Below are 25,548 nucleotides of genomic sequence, written 5' to 3'. Positions count from 1 at the left end.
TCAAAACTATGAATTAACACATGTGGAATTATATACTTAACAAAAAAGTGTGAAACAGCTGAAAATATGTCTTATATTCTAGGTTCTTCAAAGTAGCCACCTTTTGCTTTGATGACTGCTTTGCACACTCTTGGCATTCTCTTGATGAGCTTCAAGAGGTAGTCACCGGAAATGGTCTTCCAACAATCTTGAAGGAGTTCCCAGAGATGCTTAGCACTTGTTGGCCCTTTTGCCTTCACTCTGGAGTCCAGCTCACCCCAAACAATCTCGATTGGGTTCAGGTCTGGTGACTGTGGAGGCCAGGTCATCTGGCGTAGCACCCCATCACTCTCCTTCTTGGTCAAATAGCCCTTACACAGCCTGGAGGTGTGTTTGGGGTCATTGTCCTGTTGAAAAATAAATGATGGTCCAACTAAACGTAAACCGGATGGAATAGCATGCCGCTGCAAGATGCTGTGGTAGCCATGCGGGTTCAGTATGCCTTCAATTTTGAATAAATCCCCAACAGTGTCACCAGCAAAGCACCCCCACACCATCACGCCTCCTCTTCCATGCTTCATGGTGGGAACCAGGCATGTAGAGTCCATCCGTTCACCTTTTCTGCGTCGCACAAAGACACGGTGGTTGGAACCAAAGATCTCAAATTTGGACTCATCAGACCAAAGCACAGATTTCCACGTGTCTAATGTCCATTCCTTGTGTTCTTTAGCCCAAACAAGTCTCTTCTGCTTGTTGCCTGTCCTTAGCAGTGGTTTCCTAGCAGCTATTTTACCATGAAGGCCTGCTGCACAAAGTCTCCTCTTAACAGTTGTTGTAGAGATGTGTCTGCTGCTAGAACTCTGTGTGGCATTGACCTGGTCTCTAATCTGAGCTGCTGTTAAACTGCGATTTCTGAGGCTGGTGACTCGGATAAACTTATCCTCAGAAGCAGAGGTGACTCTTGGTCTTCCTTTCCTGGGGCAGTCCTCATGTGAGCCAGTTTCTTTGTAGCGCTTGATGGTTTTTGCAACTGCACTTGGGGACACTTTCAAAGTTTTCCCAATTTTTCTGACTGACTGACCTTCATTTCTTAAAGTAATGATGGCCACTTATTTTTCTTTACTTAGCTGTTTTTTTCTTGCCATAATACTAATTCTAACAGTCTATTCAGTAGGACTATCAGCTGTGTATCCACCTGACTTCTGCACAACACAATTGATGGTCCCAACCCCATTTATAAGGCAAAAAATCCCACTTATTAAACCTGACAGGGCACACCTGTGAAGTGAAAACCATTTCCGTTGACTACCTCTTGAAGCTCATCAATAGAATGCCAAGAGTGTGCAAAGCAGTCATCAAAGCAAAAGGTGGCTACTTTGAAGAACCTAGAATATAAGACATATTTTCAGTTATTTCATACTTTTTTGTTAAGTATATAATTCCACATGTGTTAATTCATAGTTTTGATGCCTTCGGTGTCAATGTACAATTTTCATAGTCATGAAAATACAGAAAAATCTTTAAATGATGTGTGTCCAAACTTTTGGTCTGTACTGTATTTGTGAGCTTTCAGAGCACAGAATCCCCATCTTCAGGCAGGATTACAAATGAATTTAAGGAGGCTCTGTGCTCTGAAAGCTTGCAAATATATATTTTGCTCTGGTTAGCCAATAAAGGTATCACTTCGAGAATACTTTTGTCATCTTTGGGCATAAATGTATTTACATCGATTTTTCTGGCTAAAACGGTACCACAATATAATTGTTTATTGTACATTACCTTCACATATAAAATACAGGGGGAGAATTCACAAAAAAAATGGTAAGAATCATGTACTTGCCAAATCTTAAGAAATTCTTTTGATGACACACTTTTGTTTCAAAACAGAACCCCAAATTCAGGAAAGGATCCAGTAACAGCAGTCAGACTTTTCCCATCGTAGTTCCACTTATGATTAGTGCAATTCTTCTCGCCACCAGTAAGACTAGTGGTTGATAGTACCCAGTGGAGACCAGAGATGGAATGTGCTTCTCATCACTGATTGGTGGGTTATAAAAATAATCTTTATTTTTATATAGCGCTAACATATTCCGTAGCACTTTACATACATTATCATCTCTGTCCCCATTGGGGCTCACAATCTAAATTCCCTAGCAGTATGTCTTTGGAGTGTGGGAGGAAACCGGAGAACCCAGAGGAAACCCACGCAAACACGGGGAGAACATACAAACTTCTGCCAGAAACACCACAAACTTAAGTTCGTTCACATGGTATTACTGGAGACTCTACAGATTGCAGCTGCAGATTTGATACCAAGTATTTCTAGTAAGCAAATACCCAATACTATTGTTATAGCAGAAGATGATGTCCCTCAAGTTTAAAGGCCCCATCTATGCTATATAAGTGACAGTTACTTTAGGTCAAAACAACAGCTAAATGTTCCTTCCTTGTATCAATAGAGACTAACGTGTCCTTGCTAGTCATCAGAATGTATCTGATTAAATGTGTCTAATTAAATGTGTCCGATTAAATGTTTCAACACAAGCATAGACATCACGAGAACAGGAACCAGTCTTTGTGTGCTAAATTATATAATCGGACCATATATGGTAAATCCGTTTCCTGCCTTCAGGGTGTATATAAACCCTATGCTTTGTAATAAAGTTAGAGCTTGTTTGACACATACATCCTGTCCTGTGTCTCATTCTCTCCGATATCGTAATCCAAGGATAGAAGACCCAGAAAGCAGTGACGTCAGCTGGCGCCCGAACAGGGACCTGAGTTAATCTACCCAGGGGTGCTCGACCGGTCCGAGACGTGGGACGAGCGAAGCTCTCTGTTGGTGATATATACAGCGCTGAGGTAAGAATAACTGTTATATTCTACCTAAATTATATCACTACATAGAAGAGACTCCCTCACCCCGAGCGGTCGGCTCCCAGGTAATTTACAGATTGTTGTCTGGCTCAGGTCCCTTTGAACCAGTAGAATCCCCTCAGATAAATTGTCAGTCCTGCCTTCTATCCTTTGGAAAAACTTAAGAATGAAAGTATGGATCCGATGATTGTGCTGTGGGTGTGTCTCGAGATCGGTGTTTTTGGTCTGTTTTTCTGGCTGGCGTATAAGTCCTGGAAGGCTAGTAGTGGTGTGGTTCAGAAACCTTTGTGGCCCATTGTCTAAGTGACTGAGGAGTCTACTCTAAGTGAGGAGAACCGAAAGAATGGGGAACCAAAATGCCAAAGAAGGCATTACTGCCAAAGACTTAGTAGTACGCAGAGAAGGGAAACAGGCACTGATTGGAATTGACAAAATATTGTGTAAAGCGGGAATAAATGAAAATGGAGAGATGAACGGAGAGAAATGGAAATCCTTCTTTAACTCCTATCATGGATGGCTGAAAGATAAGGGTCTGTTGAAGACAGTGGATGTATGGATGAATGCATGCGCTCATTTTGAAGGAAAGATTGAAGAACTAGGAGACGGATGTTACAGACTGACAAAAACCGGAATGACAGATTTTTCTCCCTATCTGCCCCCGACGTCACCCCCACCCCAGTACCAGAATTCCCAGGAACCCAATTGCTGGGTTTGCCCCAGATGTGGACAGCAGAACCCCTTGACAGAAGACATCTGTGTGGCATGTGGAGGACCGAGACCCCATCCAGCTAGTCTATTCCCAATGAGAACGGTAGTTGTGCCAGGAGCACCGGGAGCAGCAGCAGCAGCAGTAGGGGACGCAGTTGTTCCAGGTCAAGAAACCCGTACAGCGTTAATGTATAGACCATGGAGTCCCTCAGAACAATTGGTGTTGATTTCCCAGTTGCCAGATCCGTCCCAGTCCCCGATGGGTTTTGCCAGAATGATAAGAACCATACAGGATACGTACAATGCAACTAGGTTGGATTTACAAGGGGTAATTAAGGGAAAATTGGCAGATGAAGCCCGCTATGATAGGTTAATAGATGAGACAAAAAAACAGTATGCCAATAGGACCGGACCCGTAGATGCAGAATCTAATGATGCAGCAGCCGGAGTCCTATTCGCAGCAGCGTTGGTAAAGGCATGTAAAGACAGACATGCAGAGAGGCAGGTTACACTAGAAGACCGGGTTCAAGGTAAGGAAGAAGACCCCAAAGATTACTTTTGGGCATTAAGGAGAACTTGGTCAGAAATGGGGTTTATTCCCGAAAATAAGACTAGTGACAGGGTATTAGCAAGTGCTTTCATGAATGGACTAAAGAAGGAGATTGCAGAGAAGGTAAAAGCAAGTAGACCAGACTGGAGATCAGTGAAAGCAGAGGATTTGGCTAGAATAGCCCAGGGAGCACAGCATGACATAGCGCAGGCAAAGAGAGCTGCCAGAGTACACATAGTAGAGACTACCCCTAGAAACAACAGAGACAAAGGACGGAGTGCAGGAGGGGGACAAAGACTATGTTACGGATGTATAAGGCCAAGACATTTTAGAAAGGACTGTAGGACCAACCCGTATCCAAATGCTCAGAGTACGGGTCCTCCAGCCGACCAAACAACACCCCCATAGGATAAGGGTAGCTTGCACATGAACCCCCTCATCTCCTTACCCCCAACTCCCAGTTGTATAGTGCAGGTGAACCTACCAGGGGGACATGAAATCAATTTCCAAGTAGATACGGGGGCCGACAATTCAGTAATTACGCAAGGTGATTGGCCATACACTGACACTGATTTTTCACATCATGTCATTACCACCCCCTTCAATTCCCCGTCTATCCTGCTCCCGGTCACCAAGAGAATTCCCCAGCAAATTCAAGGAGCTACTGTACATAGCCAGCTCATGGTATTGCCCCGAGGCCAATGTAATCTTTTGGGAAATTATGTGTTGTCCCAATTACAAGCACATATTGAATATCATACCGATGGCACTGTCACCATGACCCCAGGTTTAAAACCAAGTACCCTTTGCAAAATTATGTCGCTAGATATTGCAGGAATAGCTGAGAAAAATGAGATTCCCCCGATATTGGAGCATGCTGTGCCACATGACTTTTGGGCCTCAGACAAAACAGATGTCGGTAGGTTAAGAGTTCAACCAGTAATGGTGAAATTAAAACCAGGAGCACTCTTACCTCAACAGGAGAATGCCATAGCCCAGCAAGTCCAAAAATTACTACACAGGGGAGTCCTAGTCAAAACCCAGTCCCCTTGCAACACTCCCCTGTTCCCAGTAAAGAAAAAGAGCGTGCCAGGACAACCAGCCGCATATAGAATGGTCCATGACCTCCGGTTGGTTAACAAAGCCACAGAACTTCTAACACCAGTTGTGCCCAACCCGCATACTCTTCTGTCACAGATACCTTCTAACTCTCTTAGCTTTTCAGTGGTCGATTTGGCAAATGCATTTTTCAGTGTACCATTACATCCTGACTGCCAGTACCTGTTTGCTTTCACGTTCCAGGGCAGTCAATATACATGGACAGTGTTGCCACAGGGTGCCCAGAACTCCCCCACCATGTACACTGCAAGTCTGCAGGAAATACTGGACGGATGGTCTGAACCACATATCGTTGTTTTGCAATATGTCGATGACCTGCTCATTTGTGCCCCTTCTAGGAAACAATGTCATAGTGCAACCATATCGCTTATGTTGTTTCTCTATCGAGCTGGCTGCAAGGCATCGAAAGATAAGCTTCAGTTTTGTAAATCTTCAGTCACCTTTTTGGGACATTGCATTACACCAGGAGCCCGTCATTTAACAAATGCACGCAAACAAGCAGTACAGGCATTCACCGTCCCTAACAATGTTGCAGCCTTCAGAACTTTTCTTGGACTTGTTTCCTATTGCAGACAGTGGATTCATGCCGTCTCTGTTTTGATGCAGCCCCTTTATGACTGTCTTACCCCAACACCTTTTGTACTAACATCAGAGGCAATAGACTGTTTTTATTCTCTTAAAAACCGTATTTTGGCCGCTCCAGGTTTGGGTACCCCTAATTATGAGCTCCCATTTACTCTGTACCTTCATGAACAAGCTGGACATGCAGCAGGAGTTTTAACTCAAACACACGGTGATAATCAGTGACCTGTTGCCTACTTTAGTGGCAGATTAGATGCGGTAGCCAGAGGTGCACCATCCTGCATACGTGCTCTGCATGCTGTTGGACTATTACTCCATAAATCCGCAGACATTGTTCTTGACCATCCGCTCACCATTTTAACACCTCATGATGTCTACACTATATTGAACCAAGTGCAACCCGCTTACCTCTCAGCAGCACGTCATCTCAGGTTACAATGTGCACTGTTAATGCCTCCCAATGTTTCTTTACAGAGGTGTAATACTTTGAACCCAGCAACTTTGTTACCTCTCTTGGATCTAAAGGAGGGGTCAGGTACTGTGCTTTTTAAGGAAGATCCAAGAGAGGAAGTTCCTCATGACTGTGTACAAATGATGGCACAAGAAACGGCAGGTTTACCTACTGTATTTGAACATGAATTAGAAAATGCAGATTTTGAATTTTTTGTAGATGGATCCCGTCATCAGGACAATTCGGTTACTTTCCATACTGGATATGCAGTTGTCTCCCTCAATGCAGTAATCAAGGCAGAACCAATGCTCCCACACCAATCGGCTCAAGAGGCCGAACTTAGGGCCCTAACCGAGGTCTGTAAACTAGCAGAAGGTAGTATTGTTAACATTTACACGGATTCTAGGTACGCATTCGGTATAGCGCATGATTTTGGTCCCATATGGAAGTCAAGAGGTTTCCTGACGGCAGCAGGACACCCCATAAAGAATGCTGATGCGGTCCAGCAGTTAATTGATGCACTACAACTACCCAAAAAAGTAGCTGTCATAAAGGTAAGAGCACATACCAGACGCACCGACCAGGTGAGTAGAGGAAACGCGATGGCAGATGCAGCAGCAAAAACAGCAGCCTGTAAGCCGCAACAAGGGCCAACAGTACCTCAGTTAAGTGCCCCTAAAAACCCCTTTGTGTCGGAGGACATCTTATCCCAAATGCAGGCTCAGGCTCAAAAGGAGGAGGTTGATATGTGGTTAAAGGAAGGTGCATGCCTGAATGAAGCAAATGGGGTATGGGGGAAAGGGACACGACGATGCCTTCCAAGGACACTGTACCCAGTGGCGGCCCAGATGCTACATGGGCCGACACACCAATCTAAAACGGCTGTGATGAGTGTGATGCAGAAACATTGGGTGCCACCAGGATTCTCCACCTGTATTGAACAACTAATAAAAGGGTGCATGATATGTGCTACACATAATCAGGGTAGAGTAGTTAAAACACCACCCAAACACACCCCCCGGCCTCTCTATCCATTCCAGAGACTGCAAATTGATTATATTCAGCTGCCAAAGTCAGGATCATGGGAATATGTGTTGGACTGTATTGATTTGTTCTCAGGATGGCCAGAGGCTTTCCCGATTGCCAAAGCCACGGCTGCGGCAACCGCAAAGAAACTGCTTGCGGAGGTGGTCTGCAGGTATGGGGTACCAGAGGTAATTGAGAGTGACAGAGGTACACACTTCACAGGTGAAATAATGAAGTCACGTCGCTCTAGGAATTCAACAAGCATTCCACACCCCATATCACCCGCAAAGTAGTGGTAAAGTGGAAAGACTGAATGGGACATTGAAATTAAAAATTCAGAAAGCCATGGCTGAAACAGGAAAACCATGGCCGGATTGTTTACCGCTTGCTCTGTTTTCAGTAAGATATACGCCCAATAAAAAGACTGGACTCTCTCCATATGAGATATTGTTTGGCAACGTACCCAGCCTAGGGTGTTTCTATCCGCAAGCATTAGAAGTGAACAACCATGTGCTAAGTTCCTACGTGAGGGCTTTACACAAAAAGATTAAGCAAATATATGATAATGTCTTCAGTTCTCTTCCAGATCCAGATCAAGACTCTAGCAGCCATACGCTGCAACCTGGAGACTGGGTGGTTATAAAAAGACACGTGAGGAAAAGCCTAGATCCACGGTTTGACGGACCCTTTCAAGTTCTGCTGACCACAAGCACAGTCGTTAAGCTAGAGGGAAAAGAGGCCTGGATCCACGCGTCCCATTGCAAAAAGATACTAGGGGAACCAGCGGACAAAGAATGAAGACATTGTTTATACTTACCTGCATCCTTGCGACCACAGGTGCATGGACTACGTTGGGCACTACAGATGGAGGCGACAATAGATTCATTAAACACCATCTTGCTCTAATCGATGGACTAAAGGAGCAAAACCAGACTATTGCTAATTGCTGGATATGTACACATGCCCCTGTGACATCCACTAGCATACCCTTTCTCGCTGTTCCAGTCTCATGGGAAGAGATAAACTTTTGGGTGAACTGTTCAGATACTTGGGCCAATAATGCCACACAGAGATTGTGGCATACCACTGTTGGGATTCCCGTAGTAGGGTGGACAAAATTTCCCTGGTGGCAAGGGAACCGGACGGGTCAAATAATTCCCAGGTTGTATATAGCATTTAAAGGAGGGGCGTGGGTACCTCGTAGCAAAACAAAAATTACTGATCTAGGGAAAATACCTGAACAAGGATTAAAAATAAGTTTTAATGCCACTTCAGGAATAAGTGATGCCTTTAAACCTTCCCTGTTGGAAAGATATCTACACACTTCTAATTGGGTGAATGTCTATTTTAAAAACGGAACAAAGGATACCTGTGCCAACATACCTGGCAATCTACAGTGTAACGAAAGCTCAAGTTATCAGAAAGGTGCACCTACGTGTGGCAATCCTGATGCTGGCTATTGTTCCCGTATAGGTCAAGTGCCTGGGTGGTGTATGATGTCAAATGTTTCTAAGTTTGTTGATTTAGTTCACCGTTTAATACTGCAACATTCAGCATTATGGAATCTCCCCTCATCCATGTATTGGGTATGTGGAGACAAGGCTTTCAAGTGGCTCCCAGTAGGAGTAACAGGAACTTGTACTTTAGTCAGATTGACACCCGCAACTTATATTGTTACTCCAGACCAGCTAGATCCTTTGTCTATCCCAAAACATACACTGCATAAGAGATCAGCAGACAATAAAGAAAGACTAAGTGGGAGACCCCATATAGTTCAAATGGGAGGGGTAAACAAATTTTTCAGTGCATTGTTTATATACCCTATGTTGACACAAATGTGGGATAAATTAGTAGAAGCTACGGACTATCTTGATGACCAGATTTGGGATATTTTAGAAATAATTAACGGATCTCTTGCAGTACAGAATCAATTGATTATTGTCACGAACCAACATACCCTTGTACTAGATTATTTAACAGCGGCACAAGGAGGAATGTGCCAGATAATAGGGCCTGCATGCTGCCATTATATAGACAATTCTAGTGTATTGACGCTGAAACATAAGTTAGAAGACGTGGTAAAATTAAGGAGACTTTATGATGAGGCCAACCTCAAGAATCAGGATTCCTGGTGGGCAAACACCTTTTCCTTTCTAAATCCCGTTAATTGGTTTAAAGGTATCGGTGGGTGGTTGGCTGGTATAGTGCAAGCTATTTTTCAGGTTTTGCTAATGTGTCTTGCGGTTTATTTGGTTTTTAAGTTTTTTCTAATGTGTATTCAGCGTTGTACTAAAAGAAAATATAGAAATTCATATTGATAAATGAAGGAACAAAAGGACGGAATGTTATAGCAGAAGATGAGGTCCCTCAAGTTTAAAGGCCCCATCTATGCTATATAAGTCTGACAGTTACTTTAGGTCAAAACAACAGCTAAATGTTCCTTCCTTGTATCAATAGAGACTAACGTGTCCTTGCTAGTCATCAGAATGTATCTGATTAAATGTGTCTAATTAAATGTGTCCGATTAAATGTTTCAACACAAGCATAGACATCACGAGAACAGAAACCAGTCTTTGTGTGCTAAATTGTATAATCGGACCATGTATAGTAAATCCGTTTCCTGCCTTCAGGGTGTATATAAACCCTATGCTTTGTAATAAAGTTAGAGCTTGCTTGACACATACATCCTGTCCTGTGTCTCATTCTCTCCGATATCGTAATCCAAAGATAGAAGACCCAGAAAGCAGTGAAGTCACTATCATACAATCTTTTTCTTTTTGTTCCTCCTTGTTCTGTCCAGGTTTCTGTCTGTGACACTTTCATTGCGTGCCTTTTGGATCTTCACAAGTGCATCATATTGTATGAAAAACAGGGTTGTAGTAGAGAAAAGAACATGTAACAGTCCAGATTTTTGTGTCATTTAGGATCTATAGAAAAAAGGTGGGACACAGTACCTATGGATCCAATAATAAGGAAATACATCATACATCTCTTAGACTGAGATGACAAGATTTTGTATATGTTCTGAGATTAGAGAACAGCAAATTGATTCAGAATTAATTAGTAATAAAAATATCAGACTTCCATTTTCCTGGATTTATTTGAGGGCATGGAAGGGGTTAAAATAATAAAAAATTAAACACACCTGTCCTATGTTAACCCTTCACCTGTTCTATGTCCGCCCCTCACCTGTAAATTAAACACACCTGTCCTATGTTAACCCCTCACCTGTTCTATGTCCGCCCCTCACCTGTCCAGCTGCCGTATCTGGTCTTCTTCGGATCTCCTGTGTCACGGGTGTGTCAGATGTGACAGTCGCTCTGCATCTGGCTGCAGAAGGTCTCTGCGTTTGGCATTGCAGATGCCTTACTTTGAGACCCAGGGGCAACCTCCCTCCTGCTCTGATTGACACACCCTGCTCTGGGTGTTTATAAACTCTCAGTCTACTTCAGGGAGTCACCGGGGATATTCTCATTTTCCCTTGTGAAGGCTTGGAACTATAGCAGTCAGCTAGCTTCCTCTCTGGTGCTCTTGGGGGCAACAACGCTTGTTGTTATCACTCTGGTGTCTGCTCAAGCTAAGTCCCCACCCCTTTGTTTGTCTCCCTTGTTGTCTTTAGTTTATAGTGGGGACTGACCAGTGCTCATCCCCCTCCCTAGCTAGGCCCTAGCTCTAGGGATATACAGTGCTTACGTTTCCTGCTTGGCAATTGGTGTGGAACCAATATAGGGACGGTAGGGTAGGCAGGGTGTAATTAGATCCGCCTAGGGGTCTCCACTCCCCCTTTCCCTAATGTCTGGGCTTCCTTCCCCTCATCTCATCGTGTCGCAGTTAGTCTTTCCCTCACTGTGCGTGGCATCCTGATGCTGACTAGGCCTCACTGATGTTCATGTTTCCTGGGCAATGTAAATACGTAGTTGAATTCAGAAACTAGGTTGAAGAGAACCTGCAAGGAGATTTAGCGTCACCAAACAAATAAGATTGCTTGGTAGGAGAGTAACACAAATGAGGTGTGTACATGTCATTCCTTTAGTATTAGAAATAATACATAATCTTTTTTAGCAAATAACTTTGTCAAATCACATAGAAGAGCGATGACAAGCTATTCTTAGAGCACACAACTTCATTTCTTTCACCTCAGTCTAAAAAGCAATGCGTGCATCTGATGAAGGTCAGGGATCTGTTTGAAACGTTATGCATTAAACTGTGGATTGCACCTGTAAATAAAACACATTAATTTGCAAGTTTCTAAGAGTGCAAAGTTCTTCTATATTGTTACTATATGGGACGGGACCCTACTTGAGCACCAGCCAATAAGAGGAGTGCCGTGTTTTTGTTATACAAAATATCCTGAGGAACTACGGTTAATGTCCCCCCACATGTGAGTACACTCCACCATGTGACTAGTTGTCACTTGGTCATAATTCCAGGTACATTTCTGTCCTAGCTCAGCTGCGCTGCCCCTTTAACACCTATTACCCACTCCCCTTTCCATTTTTTCCTGCCTAACACTTCTATTATTCCATTTGCCAGATGTTGAAACACCCAGTGGCAGTCACAACAAGAAGTCACAGGACAAGTAAATAGTTTAACAAGTTGCATATTAGAACTCTACCAGCAGGAGAGACCTCTCTTTAAACATTACAAGTTAACCCATTAAAATATTTTTGAAGAATCAGTTATTACCTTCCATTCTCACAGGTTGCTCCTGTGCTCGTGACACTCACTCTAACATGGCTTTTTTTCAGCATTCGGTCAGGCCTAGTCAGAAGACTCAGCCAACAAATCCACAGGACGTACCAGTATTCCTCTCTGCTCACTTAATCTCGATCATACTCTACTCACTGAATATGCCTTATTGGGTCTGCTCGTAGATGTGTGATGAGCACCTAGCCGCAGCTGGCTCCTTGGACTCTAACCTCATGTTCCTAATCTCAATCTCATGGGGCGGCGACCTGCCTTCAGTGTCTGCAGCACACTAGAGGTTTCTTCTCTCATGCGTGACCTCTTTCTCTCTCTGGTACCACTCACCTACATCTGCCAGCAATCTTTCTTCTGCAAAAATTCTTCGCAGTTTCTGAGTGTAGGCTTCACTTGACGGATGGCCATTCTTCCACGCCAATCACAGAAGCACCCTTGCTTCTAGCCTAGCAAAGGAGGAACATACAGCCTTCAAATGGGTCCATAAGCTACAAATTACAGGCTACTGCTAAACATCTAGCTTCCACTTTCTGCGACTGACCCTGAATTGCAGGAAAAATGGATGAAATTAAACTGTCAGACTCAAGTGTCCAGTTTGAACAATATATGAGACATTTTCTCACCTGGGTACTGTACACAACGGCAATCTCATATGTGTAGTCTCGTTTGTCTTAGGATAATCCACTCACTTAACCAGTAATACTACCCGAAGCTACTGGCCAGGCGCCATCCATGTACACTTCCCTGTGCATGTTTCCAGAAACAACACACACAACATATTAGTGCAATAAACATGGTAACCAATATATTCAGAAAGAACACCGGGTGATACGCCCAACAGAAACCGGGACTAGCAAGGCAAAATGAAAAAACATACAACATTAGTGGGGCTGGTCAAGCCCAGTAATATGGTAACTATCACTTCAAAAAGGGAACTACTGTTCACCAGCAATAGCCCACTGTCAGCGCAATCTTAGACCTCCAATTAACAAACTTAAGGTGCATTGACACAGCATAGTTGTGATTACCGCTGCAGTGTCACTGTGCATGCGGTGACCGCAAGATACATTGACTGCGCATGCGCCGGGAGCCACAGGTCACAGCGCGTACGCACTGAAGCTGGTAATCACACAGCCTCAGTGCGCACGCGCCGGACCAGCGGCCCGACTTGTGCAAATGCGCATGTGCCCCACAAACATAGCGCTTGCCAGGAGCAGTATTCAAATGTTATGGGCGGTGCCAGCACTGACTGAATGCGGCACCTTCCCATGACAGAATCTGAGAATCACACCCCTATGACTGAATACGAGCAGGTAGGACAAAAGTATATAAAACGTTAGAAAAGCATAATACCACCAATTTTCACGAAAACAGCTTGGGGGCAGTGTACATAGCAACTAGGACGTGACAGGTTTCCTTTAAACAAGACGTGTGCTGCTGGGAACAATGGCAGCCTATGCACACTGAACTATCTATTATGGCATGATCTGAAGCCAAGAACGATGTTTTTGCAAACCAAAAAATAATTTAATCCATCGGACCCTCTAAAACACCTGTACTTGGAGGAAGAGTGGAACCACCACATTACAATTTTTCTTAGGGAAACGTTATTTCTTGCCAGGAAATTGATAGCTACAAGATGGAAGGGGAATTCTCGTCCAACACTAAGGTCGTGGATTGAGTCAGTAAACACAACGATTACATATGAGAAAACAGTGTATCATAATAGTTTGCCTTCAGAAGTTTGACGAGGTATGGGACATTTGGAACTCTTCAAATACTACGGTCTTTTACAATTGAGGTACACTATACGACTTATTAGCTACAGCTATTAACAAATAGGACATACGGGAGTACTTTATAGATGGCAGCAAAAAAGGTGTTTTTTTTTGGTTGTGTTTGTTTTTTTTGTTATTGCAGGTTTGTTTTTCAGCTTCTGAACTTGTATTTTGGAAATACTACCGGTAATGGAGCATAAAAAATGTATTCATGTTACCTCACTGCAGCTATAGCTTCATATTTTTTATTGTAATATAACTACACTATGTTTTGTGTATGAAATAGGTTCATATATCTGTACCTACTTGAGGAATGTTGTGTATACACATGTATACCGATTTTAAGCATATGCAAATGCTTTGTGGAAATGTATGTAAAATTGCTGTTTGTTTTCAATAAAATGAATTAAAAAAAAACAAAACACATGTACTTGCGACCAGGGCTGTGGGGTCGGAGTCGTGGAGTTGGAGTCGGTGTCCATTTTGGTGGAGTCAAAGTCATTATAAAATGGACCAACTCAGACAATATATAATAAATTGGGTACAGTAGTACAATGCAGGATGTGCTGTAAATAGTTTCACAAGAATTTGGGAAAGTTATGAAATGTCCTATAAATGTCTGTTCTGTTCCTGATCTAAGGATTTAGGCTTTTAGTTGAGATAAATCTGTGCTGCACTTTAAGTAGATGCTCAGTAGTGAGGCAGGGCTGTGGAGTTGAAGTCGGAGTTGGAAGTCAAGGAAATTGAGGAGTTGGGAGTCAGAGTTAGTGGTTTGGCTTACCGTCTCCACAGCCCTACTTGCCACATTGCCTCCTTGGCTTTGTAGGGGGTTGGCCCCTAGTCAGCCTACCAACTGAATTACACTGTTACTTTAAGACACAATACTCCCCACTGATTTGTGTGTATGTGGACTAGTCCTTCCCCCCCTGCAGCCTGCTGTGTGTTGGTTGGGACGTGGGGCAGTTGTTGTCGGTTGAGCAACTGACGAGGGGGACTCGTAGATGCTGTGTGAGACTTTTTGTCATGGTGAGCCGACTGCTACCCTGAGAAAGAGACAAGCCGGACCTTAAGTCTGTCCTAATATGAGAAAAGATAGTGCCCGTTTACCACAGGATCGATCTCCAGGACCGTGTCAGAAGGAGAAAGGCGCATTACGTATCCAGGGTAATTCTCCCCGGGTGCCTGTAATCTGATGGAGGAAAACTACTCTGTGGTACCAGTAATCCTTCAACATTGAAAGTGGGAACGAAGCTTGCCCAGAGGACTGATCTATTAACCTGAAGGAAGAGCTCAACACAACAAACTCTGCTTCATCGCATCAGGACCAAGTAGCAGTTATAAGACCTTCTTCTAAGACTACAAAACTGTGAGTGACACCCGTGTCAAACTGACTTAGGGTTTAGAGCAGGTTTCTCTAGTTAGGGCGCTGTGGCAGCGCGGCCCGATAATCGGAGGCTAGATAGGAAATTAGCAGAGAGTAGTTAATAGAAATTGTTTATTCTGTTTGTATTGTAATTTGCATTGCCATAGCTGGAGCACGGCTTGTGTGACGCTCTCCAGCTATCTCTCTTCTTGTAACCACTATTGTATTTATCATTACAACTGTTAATCTTATTTTCCGGCATATAATCCTCTGTCTCTCAATAAAGCCGGTGTTTTGTTTCTGTTTCCTCGTCTACTGTACCGTATTTGAGACCTGCCCGGCGGTGTCGTTCAGGCACCGCTACAGCTTAGTCACACTAAGGCTGCGTGCCCACGATGCGTTTTTTAAGTGTTTCCGCAGCGGCAATTCTGCTAAGGAAACGCTTAAAAAACGCTTGGTAGAAGGTCTGCAATGTTCCCCAATGATAATCCGCATGTGCTGTGCACATGCTGCGGAAATTTCCGCAGCCGATTATGATTGCGGAAAAATCCGCAGAACTACCATTAATTTTGCGGAATCGCGGCATTTTCGTAGCCATTGACTTGCACTGAATCACATAATATCTGCATGACTACATGTGCACATGCGAATATTAAGCGATTCAATGTGCGGATGGTACCCAGGTCTGGAGAAGAGGAGACTCTCCTCCAGACCCGGGTACCATAGTACCTGTAAAAAAAAAAGAATTTAAAATGAAAATTAAACATATACTTACTTTCTGATGGTCCCCAGTCTCCTCAGCGATGCGTCCTGGCTCCCCGATGGCTTGCGAAGGTCTAAAAGGACCTTCCATGACGTCATTTAGTCAAGTCACAGGTCACGCGACCGCTGATGTCGGCGATCGCGTGACCTGTCAAATGACTAAATGACGTCATGGAAGGTCCTTCTAGACCACAGAGAGCCGCCCAACACACTGGACGCACCGGAGAAGAAGACCGGGGGCCATCAGAAGGTGAGTATAATGTTTATTTTTTACCATTCTTTTTAACTATTAACTTGGTCACATGGATTTATATAGTGTGACCAAGTTGTCAAGCACTTTTCCAAGTGATGCTAAAATCGCTTGGAAAAGCGTTTGACAACCCGCATGCGAAATCTCATGTGAAAAACGCGGGACATACGCTTGTCCCTGGCAGAAAAATGCATGTAAAATCCGCATGCATATTTTCTGCCAGGGAGATGCAGAAACGCTCAGGAAAAAGTCCGGAGCATTTCTGCATTGTGGGCACTTAGCCTTATGGTGCTAATTGTTACTAGTGGAAGAACTGAAACTTTTACTGGAATAACATTCTTGAAAAAGTAGCATGTAGGTGATAAACAGAGGCTCATGATGTGCTGAGTGACTCACATTGGTTCATTTTACTGTGCTGACCTGTATTTTAGCTTTTGAGCTACATGCAGCCTTTGTCATATGTATAATCAAAATTAGGCAGTACGCACAATGTAGCACAGCGTTAAGGCGCTATTTATTAGGAGAACTGTACTGAGGCTTCGGACCTATCTCTATTGGTTCAGCACCTGTTATTGTCTGCATTACAATGTGATCTTCATGCAGTGTTGTCATCCTTCTGTTTAACAGTGAGTGAAAAACTTTTTGGCTCCTTTCATCCTAGCACACTGTACTCTTACAGAATATTCTGTATATTTTGGAAAGCAAGGAACATTTTTTTACATATATTTTAACTGGATTGTATCCAGTCCATACAAGATGACACAGTCAATGATCTGGATCTTGATTTGTACTTTAAGTACAAGGCGATCCCCTTATGGGCATTAAACCGAATATATCACAAAGGCATGAAAAATTTCATGTAATTTTGGTTTGGATCCTGGCTGTCAGGCGTCAGTCTTACTATGATAATTAATAATGGCCAGCACAGATCACAGCACTCATCTTTATCTAAAATCAATGATGTCTGCACACTCGCCAGCTGTCAGTCAATCACGAATTTTGGATGCAGGGTGGTTTACAATGGCTTTGTTTTCTGACATGTATCGCCAGTATAAATAGATCTGGACAGCGTTTCCATATCCCCATAAAACCAAAAGGCTTATCTTAAATGATGTGTCTAAAATACATTGAAATTTCAATGTGCTAGTTCCAAAAATATGTATCACAAAGTGCAGCAGGAGACAGCTGTGCCTGTAATGCACACTGGAATCAGTGAACACTTCTTGAAGTCATGGTAGGCGGCTTCACTTTGTAATGTTCATAAATGCCCATAAGTGGAAAAAGGGAAAAAAGGCACAAGCCAAGTATGTGCCTTTAGTAGTTCCAAGATGTATTCACATACCAGTGTATAATTGCCAAGAACATTTTGTCACTTTGCTACAAAGAAAGGTGAGGATGAAGTGAGAACTGAACATATAATAATAATATAGGAGAGCACTATAGAGGGAAATAATGTGTGAAGAGAAGTAATGATGTTACTTGTATGGTATTATTCTCGTTATCTGCAGAAGATGCAATATGTGACATTCACGATCACAAAGATGGGAGTGTGTTACATCTCAGCTAGAAAAAATGCAATTTCATCTCTGTTGACTATCAGTGGACACTCGCTTATGTATTAGGTAAGGTCCAACATTATTTCAACCAAAGTATTGGGACACCTACAGTACATGACCTATTATGAAATGCCATTTTAAAGCCATAAGCATTCATATGGAATTTTAAGCTTCCATTCTTCAGTAAAAGGTTTCTACAAGATTTTGGAATGTGCCTATGAGAATTCTGCCCATTCGAATTCGACCAGAAGAGTATTTGTGAGGTCAGAAACTGATGTTAGATGAAATGTTCTGGCTGACAATCTCCATTCTAGTTCATCCCAAAGGTATCTAATGATGTAGAGGTCAGAGCTTTTAGTGCGGCCAATCATATACTGTATTTTTCGAATTATAAGATGCACTCCCCCCCCCCAAATTTGGGAGGAAAAAAGGGTTGCGTCTTATAATGTGAAGGTACGGTATTTTACCTGGGAGTCGGCGTCGGTGGAGCGAAGTCACATACTCAGGAGGTTGGCTGCGGCAGGATTGGGGCGATGATGCGGACCCCGTCTTCTCAAAAAAAGTCAGCGGTGAGCGGAGGTCCCCTCTCCAGCACATAGCCCTGCGGTAGGCTTCGGGAAAATGGCCGCCAAAGGCGATGCATACACAGATTGAGATCTTGGGAGACGAGATTTCAGGAGACTAAATCTCGTTTCCTGAAATTTCGTCTACCAAGATCTCAATCTGCGCAAGCACCGCCTTTGGCGACAATTTTCCCAAAGCCTACTTCAGGGCTATGTACAGGAGAGGGGACCTCCGCTCACCGCTGACATCTTCTGAGAGGACGGGGCCCAAAGCATCGCCCCACTCCTGCCCCAGCTGCTGCCGACCTCTTGAAGCAGTGACCCTGTGATCCTGCTACACCGCTGTCGCCCCCCAGGTAAAGGGGATTATAAGGCACACCATTTTATTTAAAAAAACATTTTTCCTATTTTCCACCCCAAAATTTGGGGTGCTTCTTATAATCCGGTGCATTTTATAATCCACAAAATATGGTACTTACACACCAAACTCGGCCAAACATGTCTTTATGGTGGAGATGAGTGAATTGTACCGATGCAAATAGAATTTGTGTTAAACCTGGAGAATTTAAACTATTTGTTATTCTCTTAGTGCAAATTTTCTAAAATAGCCACCTTCATGTTACACATTGCAGAATAATGTATCAGCAAGAGAAGGCTCATATAACCTCAGGCACAGTCGGGGGAAGGAGGGCTCCCACAAAATGCCTTGCAGATGTCACATCACATGGTCCATCGATGCCAATGTCTGCAATTCTTTACGTGTTGTCATCTGTGTCTTTATAATTCAATAAGTACAATGTGCGTTATTTGGATTATTAAACTGAAGACTAATTAAAAGTAAAGATTTTAGAGCATTGAGTGCTGGCAATTTTCTTGAATTCAACTATTAGTTGGGAGAACAATTTATGCTATGCACCAATTAATGAAGATGATTGGAACTATTTCTTATCTTTCATTATAGCACTGCCAATCTGTGGGAAAATATAGCCTGTATAAAAGCAGAAGCAGGGACTGCACAATCCATTTTGTTGTGAATCTGAATATTGAGATAATGTCACAGCTCACATCTTAGCCATAGAAATAGGGAGCGGAAGCCATAAAACTCTAAATAACCTGTACATAATGTGTGTGTGATAGCACCGCAGTGAAGATTAGTGTGTGAAAAAAAAATAATACAGATATTCAATTGATAGGGAGAAAGATTGGCAGAAATGGATCAGTGCTGCTGTGCTGCTACATTTCAATTACACTTTTTTTGTAATTCATGCAGAAACAGGACAACAAGATTAGTGAAATAAAAAAAATAATTCTGTGTCTGTCTCACAAAGTGTGCGTGTCACAAACTGCTGATTACTTGCACATCCGATATATTAGTCTAATTTGATATATACAGTATACATGCCATGTCAATACTGCAGACAGTTGCTGCTACTGTTTTCTGGACATATACCTAGAATTTTTGGGTCGGTCTCCTTTGAGAAGGAGGGAATTGTGTTTAAAAATACAAAACAGAAGTAAAACAATACAGATCACAAAGGTGGTTGTCACAAATTACTGATATTTTGAACACTGTTTAATTAGTCAAATTTGACAAAAGTACATACCACACTAAAACTATGGCTTGTTGCCCCTGTAGTTTTTTCTGCATGTACTTAGCGTTTCTTCTTTGGTCCATTGTCGGAGGGGTAATATGGTTGATTCAAAACAAAAGTTAATTCTAGTATAGCAAAAAAAAAAAAGTATGGAAATAGTGACAATAGACAGGATAATGAAAAAAAGATACCACAACATCTGGCAATAAAAATGTGGGAGTAACAGTAATGAGCAAGTAGCGGCAGCACCACCAGAGGCACTAGCCGTCAGGGGAGTAGAACCACTAAATGTAGGTCACAATTGTCCTCCTTTGCCTCTTTATTTGTATAAGTGGTGATGCAGGGGAGGATATTATGGACTATATGGCACATCACTCATCTCAGTCACAGCTGGATGATGTTACCTCAGACAATGACACCATCCGTTTGGGTCAGTCTTCTGCCAATTTCCCCTCCTCCTCTGCCGCCATAAATTAATCTTTTCAATTCCATCAATTACATCTCTAACTTTTCTGACAGAGATATTATTGATGAACGCTACACAGGATTAGGTCTATGCTCAGAATTGGACCTCTGCCCAGGATTGGAATATACAGTTTGTCAGTTGTAGCCTTATTTTTCATAATAACCTCATCAGGTTAGAGGGTAATTAATCCAGGAATCCAACCCTGATTCTAAGTTATCTGTGGACTAATCACCATAATAAACATGTGGAGTTAGAGATGGGCAAAACTGCCACAATTCAAATTCAGCAGATTGATCGAATTTGGCAGAGAGATTTTATTTGCATTGAATCAGATATTTCTTGCTATGCTGTGCGATCTCTCCAGACCCCAGAACAGAATAAACATGGGGTGCTTACCTGTCTTGCTGCTGTAGACCACTGTCCAGTGCGCCATGCCTCCTTCTTAAGTCTTCTTCCACAGCCTTCATTCAGTGATGAGCTTCTGGCGCCGCCGGTAAAGCCTCAGATGTCATGACCGCATGATGTACGTTGCCCGAGTCCTAATGAGTGATTCAGGAAACTCACGTCATGAGACTACTAGGTGCCATAATCCCAGCACTGAAAGAAGTGATGACAATATACATAACAAAAGAGGATGCTATGTATAAGGGATGGCACTATGCATAACAAGAAGGGACCATATGTAATAAGGGATGGTATTATAAGTAGCAATAAGGGATGGCACTATACATAACAAGACAGGATTCTATGTAATAAGGGAAAGAACTATAAATAGCAAGAAGGGATGCTTTGTAATAAAGGACAGCACTATACATAACAAGAGGGAATTCTATGTAATAAGGGACACCACTATACATAACAAGAGAGGAATGCTATGTAATAAACCATGAACAAGGAAAAACTCCTATAAAATGTAATCTTTATACTACAATTTCACCCCCCACCAATATACTGGTATTTATTACCCGGCACACTATAAGGGCAACAATGTCCCATTAATCACAGCAGATAAGTAACTAGTAATGATGTGTGACAGAGGGATTGAACCGTATAATTCCTTCTTCTGACTCTCGTATTGAGCACTATGTGGATATTGTTATAGGACACCTGTGTATCCAGAATATCAGGCTATATTATTATTTGCCTTGCACATGTTTACGTGACTAGGTCCTGTATTGTAGGGGTTTCAATGTGCCATTGTATGATTAGATAAATTGTGACATCATTCGCTGTAATCCTATAACGTTGTATTGACACACTCTGGGCATCCTAGACCTTCTTATAGGATACGGGTGGGATGTTATGTCCTTCTGATTTGTATGTCATGCTATATTATACCTACCGTACACATGTGTACTTATCTAAGTCCTTTCCTACTAAAAGAATATCAATTTGCTACCGAACATATATGTAAACTGTTACATAATTTTGTGACTTTACAGGTTTTTGTGCTCCATTCAGATATAATGTCTTATAGGGACTAATAGGGTCAGTCCACACTGAGCGGTGGCGACATATTGTCTATACTCGGATGCCCACCTCCGCGGAAAGTTAGGGGCACCTTAGGGTTTAACTAGGAACTATAGAGCCCACTCCCTAACTTTATGACCTTGGCTATTTTATAAGTATATATGTTTTTCCATAATGTCTTTTATTTCCTAGTATTTTAATAATAATTAAATAAAGACTATTTTATGCTTTTTTTTCTAGTTTTGTTTACCATATTGGAACTACATTACTGCTGTAGAAAATAGTGATGTGTCGGTTGCGAACCATTCGACACAAAGAGCCGGCTCCCTGCTGTGACTGATGGGAGCCGGCACCCCGGTGGAAGCCACTAACTTCTCTGAATGGCTCTTACTGGGTGTAAAATTGCAGTTATCTGCAGCCGTAACTCTGCCCACCCGAACCAAACTCCACTCACTCTTCAATTTAATTGGCTAATTGTGAGTGGGTGGAGTTTTATCCATGGGTGGGCGGAGTTTCGGCATCATCTACGTCATCTTAAATATGTGTTGACCTATGGTGAACACATATTTAATAGGGATCCATTTAGGATCCAACAGAGCTGACTCTTTTTGGTGAGCGGAGCCAGATCACCAAAAAGAGCCAGACTGCCCATCACTAGTAGAAAACATGTTAAAAAATGAAGGTACTTAACGCACAAATTGACCAATTTGTGTGAGCCCAACGGCCAGTGACAATGTGTACCCCTTTGTTGGGACCGTAAACCTAACATGATGCCTCTCCCGGGCTAAAAGCTTAAAATTATATGAGCAGGTAGGATCAAGCTCTATTTGAACATACCTTAGGCTGATGGGAGGAGTTCAATCAGAAGGCGTGTACTATAAATATAAAAAAACTGACCGGAAACAGAAAAATACAAGTGTGAACAGGTGCAAGCTAAGAAACTCACTCTATATAACTAACACCTGTGCACACTTGTCTTTTTCTGTTTGGAAGTGCCGGTCAGTTTTTGATATTTATTGGGGTAATTTAACATGTCATATTAATTAGCATGTTAATTAGCTGTTATTGGTCGTAACCATGGATAACTAAGCTACTACAATGCCCTGCACAAGTGGTAAGTGACAGAGAAAAACTACACATTTCTAATTACAGGCATTTGCTAATATTATTATTATTATTATTAAACCTACTACATATTGGGACAGGATCTCGGAGATGGGAATACCCCTATAAGTTTTAGCATTATCACTCTTCAGTATTTTAATTTTGAGAGAGTAATATATATCTATACAGTGATACATTTTTTTAGCTGAAATATAACATATAGAAGACCTAAAACGCATCCATTAAAGTGACGGGAAAAACAATCTAATAAATAGCAATGAAGAAAAAAGAAGAACTAAGTGCCACCTTAGCCTAAATAGAGTGACAACATATTTCCCATGATAAATAAAATCTAATTTTTATTGGATACATTTAAAACACAAAAGTAAATAAATACACTTAAGGAAGGAAAATCATAGAAAACAAAGGAGCCTATTCTCAAGAAGCAGTTAACCATGGACACCCAATAACTGTGCTCGGAAATCTAACAATCTGAAAGATTAGTTGGTCAAGAGCTATTGCAATCCAGATCTTTCTAAACTCCAATTTGGAAGCAGAAACCTCATTGGGGTTGTGTGCCATGTGGAAAATGTTTAGCATGTCCAAATGTAGAGTGCGCCCCTACATTTAAAGATTCCACTGCTAACAAATTATACACCATTGCTCAATCTATGATCATGTATAATGAAGCCTGTGATTTATTATGCTACTTGTCCGTGGCCAAAAATTCATATTGGACTAACAACTAGGGAATTGAAGACCAGAGTATGTGAAAATTTTCATGATATGGAAGCAGAGGCCAATTTGAGATAGACCTTTTAAAATCAATTGCATGCACCCTCAGAATATGTCACAATTGTGAGGTGAATAAATCTAGATGTGGGGAACACAGCGCACAATAAGGTGATACCCTATGCAGGGCCGGCTAAAGGTTTTTGTGGGCCCTGGGTGAAAGAGTCTCAGTGGGCCCCTATAACACATACCACGATTCATGATGCACAGATACCGCAGAGAAATATAAGTGTAGTACAATGCCGAAGATTTCACTTCTTACATTACATGAGTGATATCTATTTTAAATTCTACAATAGCTCAGAAACTGGCGAATCCTCGCAGCGCACAGTGTAGACCCTGGGGGGATTCAAAAGTTTTCATTTTAGACAGGACAGTATAGCCCTCCATACAGTTTTATGGGCACCACACAGTGCTCCATACGGTATAATGAGCCCCATATATTGCTTCATACAGTATAATGAGCCCCATATAATGTTCCCTATATAATGGGCCCCATATAATGCTCCACACATGATGGGCCCCATATAAATAATGCTCCCTACATGATGGGCCCCATATAAAGCTCCACACATGATGGGCCCCATATAAAGCTCCACACATGATGGGCCCCATATAAAGCTCCACACATGATGGGCCCCATATAATGCTCCATACATGATGGGCCCCATATAAAGCTCCATACATGATGGGCCCCATATAATGCTCCATACATGATGGGCCCCATATAATGCTCTATACATGATGGGCCCCATATAAAGCTCCATACATGATGGGCCCCATATAATGCTCTATACATGATGGGCCCCATATAAAGCTCCATACATGATGGGCCCCATATAATGCTCTATACATGATGGGCCCCATATAATGCTCTATACATGATGGGCCCCATATAATGCTCTATACATGATGGGCCCCATATAATGGTCCATACATGATGTGCCCCATATAAAGCTCCACACAGGAAGAAAAAAAAATCAAATACTTACCTCTCCTCGTTCCTCACTGGCCGCTGCTCCGGACTCCTCAGTGTCACAGTCTTCCCGCTCTCTGCCCTGTGACGCTCATAGCAGAGGGTGTGCTGTAGTGATGTCATCGTGCCCTCTGCCCTGAGACATCACAGAGTCAGAAGACGCGGAAGAAGCTGGAGTTGCGGGGAACGAGGAGAGGTAAGTATTTCAGTGCCGGGGCCCTGAGCAAGTGGAGGGGATGGGCCCACTCGCGGGCACTGACACTGGGCTCCCCCTACGTCCCCGACTGCAAGTGGGTCCCCCCCCGCTGGCTGAAGGCCCCGGCACTTGACCGGGTGCTGACTCCAGCCCTGAACCTATGGAGATAAAGTGGGTAAATGCTTATTATGCTCACCTGATAGACCTGTGACAGGCACAACTACTATGTAGGCATGAAGAAAAACAGCTGCTGCTCCCCATGGCTGGTGGATAAATCCTCCAGAAAATGTTGTATCCAGCTTGGATAAAACACCTAAGGTGGGCTGCGCTACTGGATTAAGTTGATTCTTCAACAATGATGATGATAATAAGGCTTTTTATTCACAACACATTTCAGTGCTGTGTCGGTGTCTTTATCAAGTAAAGAAAACAAATGTCTATTGCTTTTTCACTTGATAAAGATGCCGATACAGCTGGAAGCACGTTGTGAATAAAACACATTTGTATCATCATTGTTGAAGAATCAATTTTCTCCAGCAGCGCAGCCCACATTATGTGCTTTATCCAACTGGAGCCACAATTGTGAGGTGATGCGAGTAGTCGCTTGTCCCAATGTGAAAGCTAATTGATTTGGACCCTGAATACAGTTTGGCCTTTTGGATTAACTGACACCTCTAGTTTTGCTCC

The 25,548-nt window shown here is 42.6% G+C and overlaps 1 protein-coding gene across 4 annotated transcripts in view; it reads right to left on the bottom strand.

The window, feature by feature from the left end:
• Nucleotides 1-25,548, bottom strand: part of ASB5 (ankyrin repeat and SOCS box containing 5) — a 118,306-nt gene that overhangs the window by 91,965 nt on the left and 793 nt on the right. For 2 of the 4 annotated variants that reach the window (XM_073643636.1, XM_073643647.1), the window contains exon 2: nucleotides 20,720-20,862. In XM_073643636.1, coding sequence (XP_073499737.1) covers nucleotides 20,720-20,756 — 37 coding nt within the window. In that variant the 5' untranslated portion in view covers nucleotides 20,757-20,862. Of the gene's footprint in view, nucleotides 1-11,978; nucleotides 12,178-20,719; nucleotides 20,921-25,548 lie in introns of those variants that run through there. The other 2 variants (XM_073643658.1, XM_073643669.1) reach the window with 2 other exon arrangements.

Source organism: Phyllobates terribilis, unplaced genomic scaffold (genome assembly GCF_046119375.1).
Source record: "Phyllobates terribilis strain yellow unplaced genomic scaffold, ASM4611937v1 Scaffold_1__5_contigs__length_1240528914, whole genome shotgun sequence".
Taxonomy (NCBI): domain Eukaryota; kingdom Metazoa; phylum Chordata; class Amphibia; order Anura; family Dendrobatidae; genus Phyllobates; species Phyllobates terribilis.
This window is presented reverse-complemented; position numbering and strand designations above follow the sequence as displayed.